The sequence below is a fragment of the Phodopus roborovskii genome, unplaced genomic scaffold (genome assembly GCF_943737965.1).
Source record: "Phodopus roborovskii unplaced genomic scaffold, PHOROB, whole genome shotgun sequence".
NCBI lineage: Eukaryota > Metazoa > Chordata > Mammalia > Rodentia > Cricetidae > Phodopus > Phodopus roborovskii.
The window spans coordinates 41,066-58,051 of record NW_026126278.1 but is presented as its reverse complement, the minus strand read 5'-3'; the positions used below and the strand labels follow the sequence as shown (position 1 = coordinate 58,051).

At 35.1% G+C, this 16,986-nt stretch overlaps 1 protein-coding gene across 1 annotated transcript; it reads left to right on the top strand.

Moving 5' to 3' along the window:
* The first annotated feature begins 1,816 nt into the window (after positions 1–1,816).
* On the top strand, positions 1,817–3,838 carry LOC127218676 (vigilin). Its single transcript, XM_051179695.1, has one exon. It carries the CDS (start codon positions 1,817–1,819, stop codon positions 3,836–3,838), a length of 2,022 nt encoding a protein of 673 aa, XP_051035652.1.
* The last annotated feature ends 13,148 nt before the right edge of the window (positions 3,839–16,986 follow it).

Sequence of the window (16,986 nt, the reverse complement as noted above, 5' to 3'; positions counted from 1 at the left end):
TTCTCTTAGACAATTAACAATAGTTGGTAGGGATATGACCAAATGATGAAGTGTTTGTGTGACACACACAAGCCCTAGTACTTCATTGCTGTCATTTAAAAGGAAAAAAATAGTAATTCTAAGGGAAAGTGTATAGATAGTTCATTGTATAATTACAAAGGACTCCAAAATATGACACTTCCAGCTGAGAGTTACATTAACAAAATTGCAGCCCTATACATACCTGTTCATTCTTGTTCAAGGGTTGAAACAAAGAGCAGTGCAGTCTCCAAATTTTCCAAATCAACAATGACCAAAATCCAATAATTAAAAGTAAGACTTGGCACTTGTCATCACTTTATATATTTAAGCATTTTTTCTATTCATGTTATAATATAGCTTAGCATTTTTACTATTTAATCATGTTATGTAGAATGTAATATTATAGATCTTCACTTGTACTTTTCTAAATATTGGAGAACCTGAGTTATTTTTCTTTAAATGACAATATCATTTTCTCATTTATTTTCTGATTGTGATCTGTTTTCCTGATTTTACATTCCACATGTTTTCTTGTAATTTCTCATTTTATTATGTTATACACAATTTACATGGGAATTGTATCAGTAGTTGTAACATAGCACAAGTGCTAGTAGGAATAATGAACAAGACAACTTTTGATACAGACATAAGAGAGAACATTATAAATAGACATGGACTTAATGCCCCTTAAAGACAATATTAGTGATAAGTAAGAGAGGAAAGAAATGAGAATTAAGTATTTATGAATCTAGTCAACCAGATATGCCTTGTTTGCAGATGACATTTGAATTGATTTATGAATGATAAGAACAAGAAACTGGAGGAAGCTCTTGAAATATTCAGATACAGGCACAGCAAGTGCTAAAGGCCAGAAGTATAAATGTATAGAAAGCCGTCAAGGACAAAACAGAGATGGGCCAATTTAGCAGTGGTGTATGTTAGGTGAAAGATGGTGGTAGCTGTGTTCTCAGAAGCATAAAACAAGGAAGTACTCAAAAATCTATGTAAGATAAAGCAACAAAAACAAGGATGTGATACCAATGAGATCAAAAGTGGATGGAAGAATGGTTAGTAATTTTAAATAATATAATTAGTAAATATTATTCTAAACGATTAACTCTGGAAATGATCTAGAAGGTAATAAACCTCATTTTTTTTACTACTGAATTAACCCTTGGTCATGATTACCATTGCATTCAGACTCCACCAGCTCAACATCTATTCAGGGAAATCTAGCTTTGTTGAATGCAGGATTGATCTCATACGCTCAGTAAATATTCTATTTTACATAGAAAGAAACTAGAAAATTACATGGAGGTTTGATCTTATAGGCTCAGTCATCTACTATTTTGCACTTAGAAAAAGACTAGAAAATTACATAGGTTTTTCAGATGTGAATTCCAGTTAACAACTGTCACTGCAGAATAAATGAAAATGCAGGTTTTTGGAAACTAAGTATCATTTGATGTCGGTCAAGGAATAATTAAAAGATTTTCCTTAAGACAAAATGTTATGTCTCCTCCCCATCCTCATGATTTGAGACCATCTTTTACTCTCTTAAAAATAGATGAGTAGGAAAAACATCCTTTATTTTCTTTGCCAAATTGATAGGGTCAAACAATGTCATTTTTTTTAAATCTCAAGTCTGTAAATTATGTTGGGAACAACTTATGATTTAAAGTGTTTCTTTTTCCCTTAGAATAATATGGAAAAAGGCAACTACAAGAGGTTTCATTATTGGCTACTAGTGATTTGTCTACAATATATCTGGATTATAATTACTTGAAATTCAACAATGACATCAAACAGAACTTGCATTCTGCATCCGAACACATGTTTGCAAAATGAAAATCATTCTATGCCCTTAAATTCAAAAATAAATTTTCTATCAAATTTGAATTTGGAGAATGATATAATTATCAGAAATCCAGAAAACTGTGAGTTAGCTAAAAATTGGTTTCTTTCAATGAAGAATGGTGCAGTCAAAACTTCAGAAGTGGAATTGTTTATTCCTTCTAGTTTATATAAATCCCTTATCAGTCCAAAACAACATTTGATTGATTCAATCATGGAAGAATGTGGAAGATTCAATATTTATTTTTCAAGAAACAGATCAGGCCTTCAAAAAGTCATTATTAGAGGCCCTGCAGAAAATGTTGAAAAGGTGAATAAAAAGTTTGTGCAACTACTGAAAGAAGAGAAAGCCAAGAGTTATTCTGTAGCTGTCCCTGTCAAGTCAAAATATCACCAGTTTCTCAAGAGTAAACATGGTGGCAATCTTCCCAATATCTGTGTAAAACAGGGGGCACGTGCTATTTTCCCTACTGCCAAAAATAAGAATCAGGATTTGGTAACAATCATAGGGAAAGAGGAAGCTGTTAAAGAAGTACAAAAAGAACTAGAGCTGTTGTTGAAAGATTTGGAGTATGTGGTAGAAGATAGTATACTGATAAATCGTAAGTTTCACCATTATTTTGTCATGCGAAGGGACCAGCTGATAAGAGAAATGGCTGAAGTTTATGCGGGTATGATTATTAACTTCACCTATGAAGGAAAACAGAGCATCAGAGTTACAATGAAAGGAGAAAAGGCTTGTGTTGAAGCAGTAAAGAAACATATACAACAGATTTTCGAGCCCTTGGGTTCCCATGTCACAACACAGTATGTTATTCCTCAGAAGTTCTATACTTTTTTCATGGGACCAATGTATTCCAGAGTCCAGCAAATTGCTAAGGATTATAAAGTTCAACTCATATTCCCAGACAAAGAAAAGCCATCTATGTATACATATCCAGTTATTCAGGAAACTGCGAAAGAAAAGGGGGGGAAGAACACGAAAGAAGTTGCTTTTAGTAACCAAAGGAAATGTAAGACCATACTTATTTCAGGGCAAATAGAAAATTGCAAAGCAGCCATGGAAGCTCTTGAGTATCTCATTCCAGTCACTGCTGAAGTCCACGTGCCTTCTTGTCTACATCCTTACATCATTGGGCACAAAGGAAGTGGGATAAAGAAGCTAATGAGTGAATTTGATGTTCATACTCAGGTTTCACAATCTGGAGGCAATTCTGATATTATATCTATAATGGGTCTTGCTGCAAAGGTGGAGCAAGCCAAGATCAAATTAGAAAAGCAAATCAATGATTTACAAACAAAAATGGAAGATCGTGCACTAAGAAATTTTAAGCTAATGTTTACTCTAGACCCAAAATACCATTCCAAGATCACTGGTCATAAGGGCTTGCTTATTGCTCAGATTTGCACAGAGCATGATGTTACTATCCATTTTCCAAAGAAAGGAAACCGTGAGATACAAGACCAAGTCACAATTACGGGCTATAAAGAAAACACCTTAGCTGCTAAAGATGCAATAATGAGAATGTTGCATAAGATAGAAAAAACAATTTCTAAGGAAATTCCTCTAAACCATCAGGTTCGTGACAGCATTGTTGGATTTGGTGGAAAATCCATGCATAAAATCATGGATCAATTCCAAGTAGATATCAGGTTGCCTCCAAAAGGATCCTGGAATCCTAACATCACTGTCATTGGACTCCCTGGCAATGTTCAGGAAGCAATTGACCATATCCTTGAACTTGAGAAATATTACCTCTCAGCTGTCATAAAATATGACTCTCAGCTGAATAATATTAGGAACAACTGTCTTTACAAAATAGCCATGGAATCATCTAAATGTTTTGCAAAGAGAGATGTCCCTCGTAATGCAAAAGCCACCCCAAACTCCCCAAATGAGGATTCTGAAGAATTTCCCAAACTGAAACAACAAACACCTAAGGCTCTTCCTTGGAGACCATAACAAAAATGATTAAAAAAATAAAAGAAATTGTTCCAACATTGATGGGAGATATCATTCTGTAAATATGTTTTTCATACTGGTTAATGAATAAAGCACTGTTGGACAATAGGAAAGCAAGATAGGCGGGTCTAGGAGACAAGGAGGATATGAGGAAGTAGTAATGAGGAGTCAAGATGGAAGATGAAGAGAGCAGAACGCTGGCAGCCTCTATCTCCGGTAAGATAAGACCACATGGAAGTACTTAGATTAATAGAAATGGGTTAATAATTAAGACAGAGCTAGCTGATAAGAAACTAGTACCTGGCCAACAGCATTATATCAAATACAGAGTCTCTCTACTCTTTACACAACATGCTTACCTGACAGTAGTCTGAAAAAATATTTCTTAAGTAATATAGATATTGGAGGCACAATTCTGTCACCTTTGCATCATATACTTAGTGCTTCCACAATGTGTCACAGTGGGAATATGGTATTTCCATTTATGCAGTATATACCAACTTGCTTCTTATTTTTACTATAGATTTATTATTTTAACTCCTTTCATAGCACTCAGTTTCCATTGTTTTAATCATACTCTTTTTATTTATAACCATTTTTCCTTTTATTATGAACCTCAGCAACTGTCACAAAGGAGCTACATCTTTTTCTTTACATATGCAATACCCTGTTTACTTCCCAAAACCACAATCTAATTGTGATCTTTTTTTTCTTGCTTCTTGTCTTTAATTACTCATTATTTATTCATTTCTATATGGAATAAGCAGCCTTCTTCCCATTCATCATGGCTTATAGTGTGGGAGAAAACACAAATTGCAGTCATACTATGTGCTGTGCTGTTGTAGTACTTGCACATTGAAAACTGTATCTGTGGTATTCCAGAGGACCACAATTGTTAGAGAACATCAGATTTTGCTGACTGGAATTAATAATCAGAGAATGGTGTAAGAATTTCATAGCTTTGTTTTGTTTGTTTGATTTTTACACACATCTTTCTAGACTTCTTAATTTCTAGACACACATTTTAGAAATAATCCTAGAGGACAAATATCAAACCCAAGAACAGACTATGTTTTTACCTTCTTTTCTGTGAACAGTTAGATCTGGTAAACTTTAAGGATGTCAAAGTGTTTTCAGTTTGTTGCTTCTTCTCGTGTAGTTCAGGCCTGACTCAAACTCCTGCTCCTCTCATTCCTTATTCCTAAATGCTAGAAATATAGACATGTGCAACATAATGTGAATTTTAAATTTTATTGGCTCATTTTTTTTACAACCACAAGAAGTGAAGGCAAATAGCTTGGTATTTATTCCTAATACAGGAAGCTTAGCCAGTATGCTTCCAGTAAATTTGAGACCTGTTTTCCCACACTTACAGAAGGTTATGGTCAATACAGGTGATAATTTTGCTGTAAGTAAATATTTAACCACTGATATCTCAAACTATGGTAATTCTATGGTAACAAATTAAAGAGATATAAATACACAAATATCTGTCTAATGTACATGTATATATGCACCAATGTGGTCTTAATAAAATAGCATAGAAACACTCCTTTCAAATACAATCATTGTTTTTGTTGCTGGACACATGGCCTTAACTGGTATGTATAAATACCTCCTGTAAGGAGACTAGCTCAAATGGGCATATGGTCCTGGCAGGCCTTACCCTCCTCCCCATTCCCTCTGCCTTGCCAATAACTGTTAGATTATGGGTTTTTGTTTGTTTTTTGAGACAGGGTTTCTCTGTATAATATCTGTAGCTGTCCTGAAACTAGCTCTGTAGATAAAGCTGACCTTGAACTCAAAGAGATCCACTTACCTCTGCCTCCTGAGTGCTGGTATGAAAGGCATGCACCACAGCCACCAGACCACATTATATTCTTAAAGCAAACCCTCAAACTCTTATTTGGCTACTTCCTCCTGAGGCTGATTGCTGAGGTCCAGCTATCAAAATATTGAAGTCCAGCAATCATCACTCCCCTTTGGCTCAACTAATTAATATTAAACACCTCATCCTAACGTGGGGTTTTCCTTGTACCTTTGTAAACCACCATTCTCTATGGGCCACACCTGTCTCCTCTCTATCCAGATGTGTCCAGGGGGAAGTCCTATGTATCTGTTTCAATGGAATGTTTCTTATGGGCAAGTTAGATGTTACAAAATTGTCTGCCATGAGATTAAATCAAATATGAAGCTGTGTCTATAATCAAATGAATGTTATAACAACCATGATTTTAAAATCCACATAGATGAACAGAACTTCAGTAATAAACTTCTGCCTAGACTCAGGAAATGGCAAAACCTCCCATTCTAGTCCTAGTGCAAATCATGGTAGTATGTTCCAAAAGTGTCTATAATAGCTTTCTACCCCACCCCCTAATTTGTACTACCTTCTGACTGCTCTCTTATAAAGATTGCTTATTTTTGGAGATGAGTTAATCCTGTCTCCTTGATCCAGTTATATACAATAGACCCTGCCTACTTGTTTACCTGTATGTGATAACCTCACCTACTTATTCAGCTGTATGCAATAACCCCACATCCCTGTACAACTCTGTATAATCAACAGGCTGGAAATCCAGGGTCTTTCACTTTCTCCATCAGATATCTCACATAACTTGATCCTACCTTTTCTGTATGTCCGTGTTTTTCTTTTGTTTATTCCATCACTATCTCAGTCAGGTCTGCCCCTACAGATGAACAAGGACTAGTAAAGTGGCACCTGGACAGGAAAAGGAACAGGAAGAGAAACAAGAATGTGCACTCTGGCTACTATTAAGTCTTGTTGGTCTGACAAAGGAATGTTCCTGAGAGAAGTGTGCTTATACAGGTAAAAGAAGAAATAATAGAAAAGGAAGCAATAAATGAAAAAGATAAAAACAAAGGTTAGGGGGAATGAAATTTTAAACAATAGATATTACAATTATGGGTAAAATATAATCTCAAGTGAGATAGTTTTATGTTGGAACTTGTGTTTGTCTTAGGGAAACTATAGAAGTGAGTTTGGGGCACTGTATCATTATATGATCTTGGGCTATGTTTGTGAAGCATGCCTGTGGTTTCAGGGAAGGGAGCAGTGAATTTTGCTATTAATAATATAATAAATAAATAAGAAAAATTTGAGGAATAAGTACATAGCTGAGGGATGACTGCTGTCAGTTTTGCTTTCCATTTAATTGATTTTATGTTACATTGGAAAATCCAAGCAGGGCTCATGTGATGGGTATGCAAGCTCCAGTACTGCCTGGCTGTCCAATTAGGGCTATAAGTAGCAGGGAAGAAGCCTACTCTGTCTATGCCTTTTCAACTAGAGGCTTGATCATATCCTTACACACCTGTTTATTTTAATGTGCCCATCAATTTTCATGGTACCAATATTTTTCATTAAAATATTTGGGTCAGGTTAAACACTGCAATATATAGAAAGTAATTGGAAATTAATTGGAATCTATCTGCTGTGTACTTGGGACCTAACTTAGATATATAATAATGATAGTGTCCATGTTGTTACATCCTTGAAAATGAAAAATAAAGCTTAATATCTGATTTTTCTCTTCTGCTAATATTGCAGAAACCGTCTGTATATCCACATGTCTTTCTGCTTCTCTGTCATGTTATAATGTAATACAAGATTATATTCAAACCAAGAAGATGCCGTGTTCATACTCTTTTAACATTGTAGCCCTAGGAGCATGAATCCAAATAAACTGTTCTTCATTAATCACCAGTTCTTGGATAGTTTGCCATAAGAAGAAAAAATAAATTAAAACACCTGCATACTCTGCTTGAGATTATAATTTTCAATTGAAAATACATTTTCCATACAATATATTCTGATCACAGTTTCCCCTTACCCAGCTCTTTTCAGAATCTCCCCATCTTTCTACCCACCCAAATCTACCCCCATATTTCTCTCGCATCACAAAACAAAGAGACATATAAAACAATAATAAATGATAAAATAGAGTAAATTAAGATTTAAATAAATAAGAAGAGGGAAAAACAAATAAACAGAAATAAGCTAAAAAAAATTCTAAAGGAACACATACTGATGTATAACATACACATTTATACACAGAGTAATCCCATAAAATGTACAAGCAAAATACTAGTGAGGTGAAAACTGCCCATACAATACATCATGAGACAAAAATATCTCTAAGACTCCATTGAATCCATTGTGTGTTTGGAATCTAACAGTGCATAGGATTTGCCCTCCAGTGTGGTTTGTAGATCCAGTGAGACTCCCTTGGAGAAAATTAGTTTTTCATTTACAACTGGTTATCACTTGGAGATAATGTCTGAGTTAGGGACTGGGGCATATGTCTACTTTCTATCATAGTGTTAGGTCCCCATCTGCATTACACCTGTGTAGACCCTATTCATGCTTACACAGTCGGTCTCTCTGAGTTTACATGTGTGACAACCCTTCAATTCTTATTTCCTTGGTGTCTTTTGTCTCCATTGACTTGTAAAATCTTTCTGCTCCTTCTTGAACAGGATTTCCTAAGCCCTGAGAGGAAAGACTTGATGTAGACACCCCATTTACAACTGAATTTTCCAAAGTCTCTCTTTCTCTCTCTCTCTCTCTCTCTCTCTCTCTCTCTCTCTCTCTCTCTCTCTCCGCAGATTATTCATCATGGGTCTCTGTATCTATTCCTTTTTGCTGCAAGGGGTAACTTCTCTGAAGATGACTGAAGAAAACACTAATCTATGTGTATATCAGAATTAGAAGTCATTGTATTTGCTATATATCCTTAGCAGAACAATAGTATTTAGTGTTAGTCTAGATTACTAGACTATTTAGTCTCAGGATCTTGGCCACCTGAGCACTTACTAGCTATTCCATCTCATGGAGCAGGCCTTAAATACAATTAGATAGTGACTATCTTTAAATGGCAACTTTAAAACACTAAACCTGAGTAACAATAAGAGATATACCTTACAAAAATGTGTTCATACCTCAACTCAAAATGTACTCCAGCATAGAGAGACCTCAGCTGGAGAGTGCCTGGCACTGGCTAGATACTCCTATCCACACCACCTATATGCTCAGGCACTGGAATATCCTGAGTCACTGCCTACAAGAACATTGACCCCCATCACCAGGCCTGTGCTAGAGGTGAGTCTAGGACAAATTCGGGTTGAATCCCACCCCACACCCCTTCCCTGGGAACTCCGTGGATTGGCCTCAGATATTGCTCCTTCCTGTGTCCAGTCCCCAGCAAGAGTGCCCCTGGTGCTCTGATACAAACCTACCCACCAACTCCAAGAGCCTGCCCTCCCCCTATCCTATGCCCTACCCTGCCCACTACCACACCTCTCTGGTTGAGCACTGGAATCGAGGGCTGATCCAACAATCCTGCCACCTTCAGGGAACTTCCTGGAGCTGTTCTGAGCACACTAGACCTGCCTATCCAAGCAGGACCATCCTGAACCTTCATGTACCTGATCTCTGACCCTGACTGCCAGTCCTCTGCTGGAGTTCTGGGCCCCTCCCAGAGATCGGCCTATCTCCTTGGGGCCATCCTGAGTTCCTGCCTGCTGTATCTTTAAGACCCATTGCCAGGTCTCTGCTGGAGCCTGATCTTTGACTCTCATTGCCAGGCGGCTGCCTAAGTACAGACCTCCTAAAGAGGTGGGACCACCCAGAGCTACACACTTCGAACCTCTGATCCACCTAAGCCCACCTGGGGAATACCATAGAGAGAGAGAAATAGAAAGAGACCACATCTGCCCCTACTGAAAGAAGTGATGGCAAGATGACAATACAAGAAAACAACTAACAATAGAGAGACAAACATGACAACACCAGAATCTAGGGACTCTACTCCAACTAGAACTGAACACCCCAAAGCATATGAAGCAGAAGAGAACAACTTAAAAAATAACTTCATAAAAATGATAGAGGCCCTCAAAGATGATGTGAGAAAATCCCTTAAAGAAATGGAAGAAAAAACAAAAAATTGAAAGAACCGAACAAATCTCTTAAAGAAAGCATGGAAAGAAAAAGTAATTAAACAGGTGAAAGAAACAGTTCAAGACTTGAAAACTGAAATAGAGACAATAAAGAAAACACAAACTGAAGCAATGCTGGAAATAGAAAAACTGGGCAAACGATCGGGAACTACAGATGAAAGCATAACCAAAAGAATACAAGACATGCAAGAGAGAATCTCAGGCGCTAAAGGAAATAGATGCATCGACCTAAGAAAATCATAAATCCAACAAATACTTAACACAAAACAACCAGAAAATGTGGGAAACCGTGAAAAAGCCAAACATAAGAACAATAGGCATAGAGCAAGGTGAAGAATCCCAGTTTACATATTCAACAAAATCATTGAAGAAAACTTTCCCAATCTAAAGAAGGACATGCCCATAAAAGTACAAGAAGCATACCAAACACCAAACATAATAATCAAAATATATAATAATCAAAACACATAACATACATAATAAAGAGAGAATATTAAAAGCAGTGAAAGAAAAAGGCAGGTAAAATATAAAGGCAGACCTATCAAAATTAGACCTGATTTCTCCATGGAAACTCTCAAGGACGGAAGGTCATGGATAGATGTTCTACAAGTACTAAGAGTCCACAGATGTCAGACCAGGCTACTATAACCAGTAAAACTTTCAATAACTATTGATGGAGAAAACAAGATATTTAATGACAAATCTAGATTTTCACAATACATATCTACAAATCCAGCCCTACAGAAAGTTCTGGAAGGAAAACTCCAAACCAAGGAAGTTAACTACACTCACAAAGACAAAGGCAGTAGATAACTCCACTTCACCAGAACCCAAGGGTAAAGCAGAGCAATTATATTCACAATATCATTTATCCTTTCCTTGCTTCCTTTTTATCTGGTTCATTTAAGAAAAACACAGTGTTTCTCCTCAGCTCATTGATAAGAATTTGGGAACTTTACCTGTTGCCTCACAAGTACCATAAGCTGTTATATTTTTGTCTTTTCATTACTGAAAATTGATTGTATTAAAGTTTATCAGAAATACTATTCAGATTTCATTTGTTCTGTTAGTCCTGGGCTCATCTATTTGTCAGTTTGTGGTTCTCTATGGAGAAATCAAATGTTTTTCCATGGGCCACCTGATGTTAATAGATAGTTTATTCCAAAGTGAACAAAAGATACTACAAAAATATGACTTCTTATACCACAAAGTGGGAGGTAGGCAAACCCAGACCATTGCTGCTGCTACTGTTGGAGAAAGACAGCACCAGCTCATTATGGAAAGAAGCTAAAGGCAGCATGGAGATTTCCTGTTATTATTTTAAGAATATTGTGTAATCTAATTTGAGTAAATGCTTTTATGGCATTACTATTATAGGAGATACGAGTCTTCCTAGGGTCATAGTTGTGACTGAATTTTGCATTGCCTCACTGTCTAAGGGAACCTCCCCTTCCCCCATCTTTCTACTAATAATTCAGATTTCAGGCCTGCCTTCAATCTCCTAATTCATCCACACCTTCTACCCTCCACTGTTACCTTTTTCACATTGATGGTTGATGTAAGCTCCAAGTCACAAGACTCACTTTCCTCTAGTACAGTGAGTTCATAGGAGGTTAAAATGTAAAATAAACTCTGAGATCTTGGTCTCCATGATTTTGTCCTTCACCCTCTTGAGGTTGCTGGCCAGTCAGTTGTTTTATTTGTTGCTACCAGAGACATAAGTATTATTGTCTGTTATAACTTATGAAACATGCACCTGTTTTGAAGAAAATAAGATCAGGAGAAAATGAATGGTCACTTATTCCAGATCTGGGAATCTTCACTGATATTTTTTCCCTTGGTTGGCTTTTATATTCAATTTGTCACAACCTAAAGTCACCTGGGAAGATAGACCATATCTGAAGAATTATGTAGCTCATTTTGTTCTGTGGCCATCTCCACAAGAAATTGTCTTGATTGATGATTGATGTGGGAGAACCCAGACCCTGTGGAATTACTAGGCACAAGGGTCTGGGTTATATTAGAAAGGAAGATGAACATGAACCAGTTTGCAGTACAATAAACTGCATTCCTCCATGGTTCTTGCCTTCAGATTCCTGCTTGGATTTCTGCCCTGACTTCCCTCAGTAATGCATTGTGACCTGGAAGTGTCAGAGGAAATAAATGCTTTCTTCCTTTAAAGTTGCTTTAGCATGGTGTTTATTACAAGAAATGAATGAAACTAGGACACTTTTGTTCTAGGGCTCTTGTACTCCTATCCCCAATACTACAAAAAACCTTCTTCACTGTTTATCTTTTAATTTCTTTATCTGGTGCTAAGTTGTAATTATTTATTCCACAGAAAATTGATACATTTTATTGGATAACTATATTTAGAAAATAAGAAATAATTTGGATGTGTTTTGATTGTTAAGTCTATTATTTCTAGCCCTTGTAAGTTGGCAGAACTAGCATATTCATGGTATTTACTAACGTGTTTATCTACATTTCCATTTTTTTTACATTGTTAAAATTTTGTGTCAGGGTACTATAAACAAACACATGTCACATCTGGATAACTTGCAGTAGTCAACTTACTCTTTTGCCATTCTAGATCCGAGTTATTTAACTAAGTTTGGCCTTGAACTCTTAGAGCCTCACCTGACTCTGCCTTCCAAGTGCTGGGATTAAAAGCATGTATCACACCACACTTGGCCCTAAAATGAAAAATTTTAACCAACATTTAAGAAGTATTTATTTGTAGATATTGAACATGAATTGAACATCATTACCAATATATTCTTCCAATTTTTGTCTACTTATTAGCTTTATGGTAATATTTGAGACAATTTTAACGTTATGAGCTGAAAATTCCTCTAGTTTTGAAACTTATGAATTCTAACATGAAGTAATTTCTCACTTTTTTGCTAAATATGTATATCATATCATTAATAGCAATATTTAGATTTGTACTTAACCTATAATTTATTTGAAAATTTCATAAAAACTAAAAGTTTAACTGTAATACTAAACAATATTGAGAAACTTTGACATCACTGTTCTGCAAAAATGTTAAATTTCTTCTCTAATATATGTTGCTATCAAAAAAATAGCCTCAAGAAAAGAAATAATCACTAATATATTCCAACTTACAATTATCTTTGGGAGTATACTTCAGACTGACATATTTTGAGTTATCAGGAAATAATTTCCATATGTCTTCTGCTTTTCCAACTTTAGTATAAGTATGAAGTAGATAGAGTGTGAATTTTTTACATGTATGTATGTAAGTTTAAGTGTGTGAGCACATGTGCATGCAAGAACATGTATATATGTGTTTATGTACAACCCAGAGGTTTATGTTGAGTTCTTTGCTAGAACACTCTCCACCTTGCATATCGGGACAGGATCTCGTAGAATTTGTGTCCTTAGTCAGTTTGTGCTATGGGTTTTTTCTCCATATCCTGTGCTGGTGGGAATTCAGGAGGACACCATAACTGCTTAGTATTTACAAGGGTGCTAGAAACTGAAACTCCTGTCCTAACACTTGCATAGTAAGGGAATTACTAGCTGAGCCATCTCTCTGTGCCTGAAAGTGCTTTTTTGCTCCTAGTGAAGTAGAAAGAAATTATTTTCTATTACAATGGTAGATTTATTTAATTTATATGTAAGAATCATGCTTACTGTTATCATAAATATCAAAATTTCTGAGTAATCAAATCCATAGTATTGAAGAGCATATATATTCGTAATTTAAATTTTATTTTGATTGTTATGGAATAAAATAGCCTAACCAAAATAAAAATAATGTCCTAAAGTGAATATCATTATATTAAATTTGAAATTTGTAAACATTTTCTACACAGAACTCTTCTTTTTAAAATTGAAATTTTGATGAAATTTAATCTTTATTTTTTGGTTTATTTTGTTTTATACAGATATTTAAGTTTTACATCAAGTAATTTGACAGAATATATGTTGTTTTTTACTAAATCTCAATCTTTCAGTTCTACTAATAAAGATTCAGAAGCCAGATGCTGAGATGATGTGGTGAAAACTGCTAGCTTAAAGAACAGAGACAGTACCTGGCTGACCTACCTCCACTGACATCCTACCTAGAAAAAGACCTTCTCTTATCTATCTCAAACAAAACTTGTCAAACTCAGTGTTCCTCCATCATACTTCCTGTGCATCTTTATACACATTCTCCACTTTCTCACCTCAATAGGGGATTTATTTCTTTCAGTTGTCTCTTCCCTGTCCCAATGTTTACTGTAGTGTTTGGATAAATTAATAATATACGTCTCCTGTCGAAAGATCAGATAGATTATTTTGTTGCTCTGAAAATCCTGTTATGCCTGTTCATCCTTCTCTACTTAATGTTTAACTTATGGAAATCTTAAATTTCTTTATTGTTTCCATAGTTTTGTCTTGTCTAAAATCCTATAACATAAAGTTTATGTTGTACCATTATTTATTTCATTTAGTTTTCTCCATGGTTTGTTACGTTATCTTATTAGTGCTAACTAATATTTCAGTGTCAGGATTATCAGACATAATCTGCCCAATTATCAGTGGATGGTATATTGGTTTATTTGAAGTTTAGTTATTACAAAGCTGATTTCAACAATCCATGTACAATTTTTTTATTTGGACACATTCCCACTTCCTTTGAGTACATCCCAAGGGGATGTATTTGCCAAACCATAATGAGGGTAAGCTTAGTTTCTTCATAGTGGTCAAATTGATTTCTAGTTGTCACTACCAGTTATCTTCCCACTAATAGTGAATGAGAGTTTCTGCATCCCTAAATATTGACCATCACTTGGTGTTCCAGAGTTTTGACTTTTGCCACTTTAATGGGTAGATGGTAATATATTATTGTTAATTTAATATGCATTTTCCTAATAACAGAGCTTATATTTCTTTTTATATACTTTTTGGAAATGCAAATTTTATTTATTTGAAATTTATAACTCCTTAATAAGCACTAGCTTTTTTAGTCTCTTGTAATTTCATAACTTTTTTTTTTCCAAGTAGCAGACTATGATATAACTGGTCTTTTTATTCTTAATTCCTAAAACCTGTGGATACCATTTCAGCTTCTCTACTTTTCTTTCCAGGGCACCAAAACACTTATGTAAATGTTGAAAATATTTAGTCAAAACCACAGCTGTTCTTTTTATATATTTTCACATGGTTTCTAAGAAAAAGAAACATTTGGTTGAACCACTGTTGTGACTGTGTTTTAAAATTAGCAAATTCGGTATATTCAAACAAGCTGTGGCTAGATTTTTGGAGGAGTGATGATCCAAGGGGTCAAGACCATGCTGGGGAAACCCACAAATACAGTTGACCTTAGCAAGTGGGAGTTCACAGTCTTCAGACTTACAGCTGGGGAACCTATGTAAGACCAAACTAGGCCCCATGAACATGGGTGTTATTTGGGGGGCTTGGCGATTTATGGAGCCACTGGTAGTGGCACGAGTTATTTATCCCTAGTGCACAAATGGGCTGTTTGGAACATGTTTCTTCACTTTGATGATCCACCATGGGAGGCCTTACCCTCTCTGAGGAGTCAATGGGGGGCTAGAATGGGGAGATGTAGGGGGAAATGGGAGGATGAGAGGGAGATGGAAATGGGATTGGTATGTAAGATAAGCTTGTTTTTTATTTAAATAAAAATTAATTTAAAAACCTATAATCAGTCATCAGTACGTTTTAAAAACATCACCTTCCTGTCTCAGGATATTCAGCATTCTTTCATGTTTTTGAGTAATAAAGATATTTAAAGGATGGCACACATCAAACTCAAAGATCTAGGCATAGTAATAAGTGTAATAAAATTCTTACTGCAAATTTTAGTTTTAATAATATGAGAATAAGTGATGGGTGACATTGAAGATGGCCCTAGATTAGGATGAAAATGGATCTTATATCTCACTGGTTTATGGGACATTTCTAAATCCATGGTCAGGAAAGTCCTAGTGAATTAGGATGATTTGAGCAACAAGTTTTCTTTGTGCCTGTAATTACCTCTTAATCCTCTCAGTTTTACCTTAAATTGTCATAGCTAGCAAGATGTAGATATAATATACAGATCATTGATTTTTATTTCAACTGTTATATGGATAATTTAATATTATATGACTGTAGACTGGAATCTGTATGAGAAGAATTTTAACTCAAATTGTACATATTTTAAAATATGAAAGCAACATAGTAAATGAATCAGCAATATTTAAAATAAAACATATCTCTTACCAAAAAGTGTGATCATGTGATCATCACTTTATGAACATCATTAAATTTAACTAATAATAATTATATTCTTAGTTGAATTACTAAATTATAATGCAATCTTATTTATAAAAAAGATTGAACAAGAGAAAATCAAAGGAGAGCATTTCAGCTTAAAAATTGTTATGATATATGATTGAAATTAGACAATTATATCCTTACAAATTTGTATGTACATCAATAATACATTGCATAAGAGATATAGTCACAGAAGTAGCAGGACAACAACCATGTATTAGTTAAATTTCTGTTCTTTCTTTGAATAGGAAAACTCTGCATTATATTCCAATGCTTTGCTTCCAGTTCTCACTTCAACCATGAATTCTCTGCTAAATCATTTGTGGCTGAAATCCATAAAAATGGCAGGTTTATGTAAAACTGTTATTTATTTCTCATGCAATACATTAGGAATATAATACAATTTTCCTCAAGATTTACATGGCTGCAAAATTTTCTAAATATAGTAATGGAGTACTTATTTTGGTTATTATTAACTCTACAGACATATTCAGCCAGCTTAATGCATTAAAAATAATTTTCATGTCAATAATGCCTATTATATGTATCCCAATTACTTCTTTCCCTTTGTAGTAAGTTTTGCAAAACATTTTGATATGTTTTTTTTACTTTTTCAATAAATTTCTTATAATCCATTTCAGTTTTTTTTCTGAAGTAATCACATCTTTCCTTAGATTAATTGCAGAATGTTGACTGTCTACATACCTCAGTGACATGAGCACTGCTGCTCAGGAGTGATACTTAGCTCATGCTCAGATGGGATAGCAGATATTTCCTGCTTCTCAGGATGTGCTTCTGCATGTTAATGACTAAATGCATAGCTATTACATGATTATAATTGATAAATAAATGTGTATATACTTAATATGTGC

What these genes read in the sequence shown, in the direction of transcription:
- LOC127218676 (XM_051179695.1), top strand. Translation starts at nt 1,817, where the DNA reads ATGACATCAAACAGAACTTGCATTCTGCATCCGAACACATGTTTGCAA.